The following is a 7,092-nucleotide window of genomic DNA, read 5'->3' on the forward strand; positions in this document are numbered from 1 at the left end:
TGTTTCCTCTTTACCAGCAAAGCTCTGGCGTTAATCCCGATCATCATCTTCTCCATATCTTGTTCAAAAAAAATCTTTTCCATATGCACGAGACGAGGGACGAGACAATCAATCACCATCAGTTCACCACCGCACTCTACAATATAATGAAAATTAAGAGCTGGCGGGTCCTATATATGTATATATGGGCAGCAGCTTACACACAAGCAATTGTGACTCCAGCCATGATTTCCTCCGTGCACTTGCTGCGCCTGCTTCTTCTTCTTCTTCTTCTCCTGGCCCCCGTCATGCTCACGTTCGAGTTCGACGCCGGTATTTCCACCCAGGCCCGGTACGCGGCCTACAAAGCCCAGCACGCACCGCCACCCAACTCCCTCCCCGTCACTCGCAGACCCCGCAGTCCCCTCGTCACTCTCCCGGGCACGTCCGAGTCCGAGTACCACGTCGTCGTCGGGTACGGCACTCCGGCGCAGAACCTCACCGTGGGGTTCGACGCCGGGGCGGGCGGAGCCACGCTCCTCCACTGCAACTGCAAGCCAGGCGCTTTCGACCCGTCCCGGTCCTCCTCCGTCGCCCATGTTCCGTGCGGCTCGCCGGACTGCCCGCTGGAAGCTTGCTCCGGACCCAGCTGCGCCAGCACCACCGTGGCCAAGAACGGCGCCGTGATATCGAGTGTCACCGTCGTGACAGACACGCTCACGTTCTCTCGATCCACGCCGACCACCGTGGATAACTTCAGGGCCAACTGCATGGAGATGGGCGGCAGAACGGCTGGCCGCTCATCCGGCCTTCTCGATCTCGGCCGGGACAGCCACTCACTGCCGTCCCGAGCCCCTTCGTCTCCGGACACGGCGGCCTTCTCCTACTGCCTGCCGACTTGGACGGGCGCCCGGGGCTTCCTCTCCATCGGCGCACCCCTTCCAGGCCCAGAACGCAAGGTGAGCTACACCCCGCTACGGAGTAACGCGGCCCTTCCCAACTCGTACTTCGTCCGGCTCGCCGGATTAAGCCTAGGCACCGGTAGGCCGGTCATCCCGGTCCCCGCCGGCGACGCGCTCATGGCGCTGCGCACCACCTTCACCTACCTGATGCCGGAGACCTACGCGGCCCTCCGCGACCAGTTCAAGGAGCAGATGGCGCAGTATCCGGTGGCGCCGCCGATGGGTTTCCTCGACACGTGCTACAACTTCACCGGCCTGAGGAAGATCGACGTGCCGCACGTGACGCTCACGTTCGATAGCGACGCGAGCCTGGAGCTCGGCATCCGGCAGATGATGTACTTCGAGGACCGCGACCACGTCTTCTCGGCAGGGTGCCTCGCGTTTGCCGCGCCGCCGTGGGCTGTCTACCCGCCCGGGGTCGCGGCGGTCATCGGGACCTTGGCGCAGGAGACGACGGAGGTGGTGTACGACGTTCGTGCGGACATGGTTGGGTTCGTCCCCGACCGCTGCGGACAATAGTAGTTTGGGCACTAAAGATCTGCGTTTACTTGCGTGCATGTCGATGTAATTAATAAGCAGCTGCTACATCTTATGCTGAGATTTGGGCCTGTTTACTCCACCTCACTCTTCTTCATCAGATTGGCGTCCAGGCGAAATGAAAAACCAGCGGTACCGGTTTCTAGTTTCTACCGGGTACCGTAGAGGCTTCGGATTAAATCCCGCGATTTGTGCGTACACTAGTCAATATATCAACAGTGGCCGAATGATTTTTTTGTTGTGTGTATTCGTACACAATCGATACAGTGGAGCCCACACCCGTACTTAACTCATTGTGTCGGCCGCGCCGCTGCCACCGTTGTTCCGCAAGCGCGCCGCCCGGTGGAAGTTGAGGGGATCTCCAAGCTTCGGCGTCTCAGGTTCGCAGTCTGGATTTGAGGGTCGGAGGCAAGACATTCGAAGCCCTTTAGTATATATTGACGGTTTTGATTTGTTAGATGGCGGTACTCAAACCCCAAATACTCCATAAGTCCCATCAATCAGTGCAGTTCTTACGGGCCTTGGTCGTTGCAATTTCACGGTTGTTAACATATAAGAAAACCCCGGAGTGTCTTGAGCATATAACAGATCTTTGATTCTAGCGCAGCATAATGTTGTTTATGGGTTGTCGAGTTTAGAATTCCTATTATGTCTGTCAGAGGGGCATTTATGATTTGGTGATTTTCTGCATTATGTATTAGTAAGAGGAAGTTTTGTGTCTTTTTTGTCATTTAAGGACTGTGGGGATGTATAACTGATTACCCTGGTAAACATGGAAGAAAACCTATCTGGTAATGAGCTCTGCGCACATAGATTGCCTAGATTTACAAAAAGACGCGAAATGGATATAACTGACATTTGCATTTTGTTACAGTCTTAACCGAAAGCTTCTACGTCTAATGTGACAATTTCTTTGCTCAGCTTTACAGACAAAATATTCCAGAACATTTCTGGTTTAGTCTTGTTATATCTTAAGCCAGAGATTAATAATCTCAATAAGTTGTATCATCCTCCCACTTGCTCTTCTAACAAGAAAACCTGTTTCTCAAAAAATATTCATTCTATAACAAACATTTTGTCCTTTAAATTTAGTGAAAGGAACACAAAACCTAAAATGAAGCCTTGGTCTAAAATATTCCATAACTCTTTATGGTTTTTATCAGGTCATTTTAGATGGTGTATCTGTTTAGTGAATATTATGTTGTTTCATTTATGAATCCCCAAAATTCTAATAAGAGCAGATCAGTAAGAATAATTCGACAATTATTTAATTTATTGCTAAACTTATGGCTTAGATATAGTTCTCCATGAAAGAAGGATATTTTTATCTTCTGTCATATTGATATTATATCTTCATCCCGTGAGCCATTTCAATATTTCAGTCTTTATGTTTTATCTAGCAAATCATATTTACTCGTAACATTGATGAAGTATAAATATTCACCGCACCCTGTTATATCCATCGGACTTTATACATCTCAATGTATTCAATCAATATCAAATACTCATGGCATACAGAAATTTACAAGCAGAATAACATCAACTTTGTGTAATGATTATACCTTTACCAGAAGAGCCGTTCTTCTTATCCGCCAAATACTTCTTGCAGTTACGCTTCCAGTGTCCCTTCTGCTTGTAGTAGAAACATTCAGTCTCTTTAGAGGCTCCGCCCTTGTTCTACTTCTGAGACTCGGTCTTACCGGCTTCAGTATATTTCTTCTTTTTGGACTTGCCCTTCTTCTTAAAATTGGTGGTCTTGTTGACCATGAACACTGTTTTGTTCTTCTGCATTCCAGCTTCCGCAGTTTTGAGCATAGCAAACAACTCATTTGCACTTTTCTTCATCCCATTCATGTTGTAATTCATGATAAAGCCATCGTAAGATGGGGGAGTGAAACAAGCACAATATATGTACCGAGTGTTGGAGGAATCCCAAATTCGAGAGAAGCATGTTTATCAACATAGCCAGCAAGCTTTACTATATGCCCACTCATTGAGGAATCCTCTTTCATCTTGCATTCAATCAAGGCCTTGGTTAATTCAAAACGTTCGGTCCTTTCCTGCTTCTTGTTTAGAACTTCCATTGACCCAATTATAAATTGAGTAGTAGATTTTTCAAAGTGCTTCTGTAGTTCCGGATCCATGCAAGTTGACATGAGACACTGGACTAAATCATAGTCATCACTACGAGCAATGTAAGCAGCAACTTCTTCTAGTGTTGCATCCTTTCCAGGAGAATCACCCAGTGGCTAATCCAGCACGTACTCCTTCTTATCACTCCTCAAAACAAATTTCGGGTTTCAGATCCAATCCGCATGGTTTCCCCCATTAGCAGCCAACTTTTCTTTATCTAACATAGGGGCTAAGTTGAATATATTGCAAGCCATTGATCAACAATGATAGACACAAGATTTATTTAGAAATTTATTCATAATTAATGTTGCACTAGTGTTTAAATAAATTTAATATAAAGTGCACTCCCACTCAAATCAATATCTATCATAATTGATAGTGAGTGATTCAAGATCCAAATCTAGTTCTCAGCATTGATGTGGACATTACTGATGACGATAATTTTGACTGGTGGGCAAATTTTTGCCGATCATATCTCCATGTGACACCTGTTCATCTTTAGATGCTTTGTGCTCCGAGCTCAGAACGATTCTACTAGAAATTCAAGGCAACAAAGTGCTATGTGCTAACATGGTCTGGCCAGTTTCAGCTTACACCTCACGTCCCATTTGTACTCATGTGGACATGATGCACTCCGAAATGCTACGTGTTATAGACGGTTGCAACATCGGGAAGAGCACCTTTTAACTTGATATTTACTGTGGGAGATCACCCTAATAATTGACTACTATGCAATCAAATGGTGCAAACAACAAAGCGACAAACATCTCAGGCAATTCATAAAAGCATGATACGGTATAGCCCTAGGCGCCGGGAATCTCCATGATCATCTTCAATCTTCTATTGAAGCGTTGTGACGGCCAATATTTCATTGTCGTGTGCTACTTGTGAGATGTGTTGGGATTTCCTCGAAGAGGAGAGGATGAAGCAGTATTTAGAGATAAGTATTTCTGTCAGTTAAGAACCAAGGTTATCAATTGTAACACCCACAATGCGGCTATATCTCCCACGTGTCGGGGCACGACTTAGAGGCATAGCCACATGGTAGGCTTGTCGCAAGAGGGGTAATCTTCACACAACCCATGTACTGAATAAGAAAGGGATAAAGAGTTGGCTTACAATCGCCACTTCACACAAATACAAGTTAAACATACATCATCCAGAATACAATCAAGGTCCGACTACGGAACCAAAATAAAAGAAGACAACCCCAAATGCTAGATCCCCAATCGTCCCAACTGGGCTCCACTACTGATCAACAGGAAACGAAACAAAACAATGATCAAGATCTTCATCGAGCTCCCACTTGAGCTCGGTTGCGTCACCTGCACTGGTATCATCGGCACCTGCAACTATTTGAAAGTATCTATGAGCCACGAGGACTCAGCAATCTCACACCCACGAGATCAAGACTATTTAAGCTTATGGGTAGGATAGGGTCAGTGAGGTGGAGCTACAGCAAGCGCTAAGCATATATGGTGGCTGATATACGCAAATAAGAGCGAGAAGAGAAGTAACGCAACGGTTGAGAAGTTAGAAGTGATCAAGAAGTGATCCTGAAACTACTTACGTTCAAGCATAACACAAGAACCGTGTTCACTTCCCGGACTCCGCCGAGAAGAGACCATCACGGCTACACACGTGGTTGATTCATTTTAATTAAGTTAAGTGTCAAGTTCTCTACAACCAAATATTAACAAATTCTCATCCACCCATAACCGCGGGCACGGCTTTCAAAAGTTCAAAACCCTGCAGGGGTGTCCCAACTTAGCCCATCACAAGCTCTCACGGTCAACGAAGGATAATCCTTCTCTCGGAGACCCGATCAGTCTCGGAATCCCGGTTACAAGACGTTTCGACAATGGTAAAACAAGACCGACAAAGCCGCCCGAATGTGCCGACAAATCCCGATAGGAGCTGCACATATCTCGTTCTCAGGGCACACCAAATTGTCCAAACTTCCGGTAGGCCAACCCAGAGTTGCCCCTGGTGGCCACCGGCGGCTGACAGGTTGGACCAACACTCAGAGGAGCACTGGACCGAGGGTTTAAAATAAAGATTACCCTTGAGTCTGCAGAACCCAAGAGAAAAAGGCTTAGGTGGCAAATGTTAAAACCAAGGTTGGGCCTTGCTGGAGGAGTTTTATTCAAAGCGAACTGTCAAGGGGTTCCCATAACACCCAACCGCGTAAGGAACGCAAAATCAAGGATAACACCGGTATGACAGAAACTAGGGTGACAAGAGTGGAACAAAACACCAGGCATAAGGCTGAGCCTTCCACCCTTTACCAAGTATATAGGTGCATTAAAGTAAATAAGAGATAATAATGATATCCCAACAATATCCATGTCCCAACAAGGAACAAACTTCATCTTCACCTGCAACTAGCAACGCTATAAGAGGGGCTGAGCAAAAGCGGTAACATAGCCAAACACCAGTTTGCTAGGAAAGGTGGGTTAGAGGCTTGACATGGCAATGCGAGAGGCATGATATAGCAAGTGGTAGGTAGCGCGACATAGTAATAGAGCGAACAACTAGCAAGCAAAGATAGAAGTGATTTCGAGGGTATGGTCATCTTGCCTGCAATGTTCTTAGAGTTGTCGAAAGCTTGATCCTCGTAAGCATACTCAACAGGTTCCTCGGTCACGTACTCGTCTCCCGGCTCTACCCAAAGCAAGAACACAAGCAAAGGAACAACAATCAACCACAGTGCAATGCACAAGCAACATGATGCAAACACATGGTGAAAGTGCGTTATATCGACTAGAGGGGGGGTGACTAGGCGATTTTTATGAAAGTCTTCAAAACGTCGGAGTTATGAAGACAAACGATAGAAATAAACCTAATACCCTGCAGCGGAAGGTAGACTACACTAGGCAAGCCATAGTCAAGTATTCAATAGAGTGAAAGCATAATGACTAATAGCAGCAATGTAGTAAGGATCAGGTAGGAAGATATTGTGAAGCCAGACAGAACACACAGTCACTTAGTGAAGACAAAAGATAGTGCAAACATACAATGACTTCACAAGGAATAACAGTAAGTAAAGGAAAGGGAAGATGAAACCAGTGACTCGTTGAAGACAATGATTTGTTGGACCAGTTCCAGTTGCTGTGACAACTGTACGTCTGGTTGGGGTGGCTAGGTATTTAAACCTTAGGACACACAGTCCCGGACACCCAGTCCTGAACACGCAGCTCAGGACACCCAGTCCTCACCGTATTCCCCTTGAGCTAAGGTCACACAGACCTCGCCCAATCACTCTGGTAAGTCTTCAAGGTAAACTCCCAAACCTTCACAGACTTCATTCACCGGCAATCCACAATGTCTCTTGGATGCTCAGAACGCGACGCGTAACCGGCTGGAGGATGCACAGTCCTCAAGTGTAATAAGTCTTCAGATCACACAGACAAGAAGACTTAAGTGATGCCCAATTCTCTTTGGCTCTGGGTGGTTAGGGCTTTATCCTCGCAAGGAATTC

At 46.5% G+C, this 7,092-nt stretch overlaps 1 protein-coding gene across 1 annotated transcript; it reads left to right on the forward strand.

Moving 5' to 3' along the window:
• The first annotated feature begins 224 nt into the window (after nt 1–224).
• LOC125547786 (aspartyl protease family protein At5g10770-like) lies at nt 225–1,460 on the forward strand. Its single transcript, XM_048711559.1, has one exon. The coding sequence runs from the start codon at nt 225–227 to the stop codon at nt 1,458–1,460; it is 1,236 nt and encodes a 411-aa protein (XP_048567516.1).
• Nucleotides 1,461–7,092: the final 5,632 nt, after the last annotated feature.

The sequence above is a fragment of the Triticum urartu genome, chromosome 3 (assembly GCF_003073215.2).
Source record: "Triticum urartu cultivar G1812 chromosome 3, Tu2.1, whole genome shotgun sequence".
NCBI classification, from domain to species: Eukaryota; Viridiplantae; Streptophyta; class Magnoliopsida; order Poales; family Poaceae; genus Triticum; species Triticum urartu.

Bases quoted from the DNA above. Each gene is read 5' to 3' on its own strand.
- LOC125547786 (XM_048711559.1), top strand. From the start codon at position 225: ATGATTTCCTCCGTGCACTTGCTGCGCCTGCTTCTTCTTCTTCTTCTT.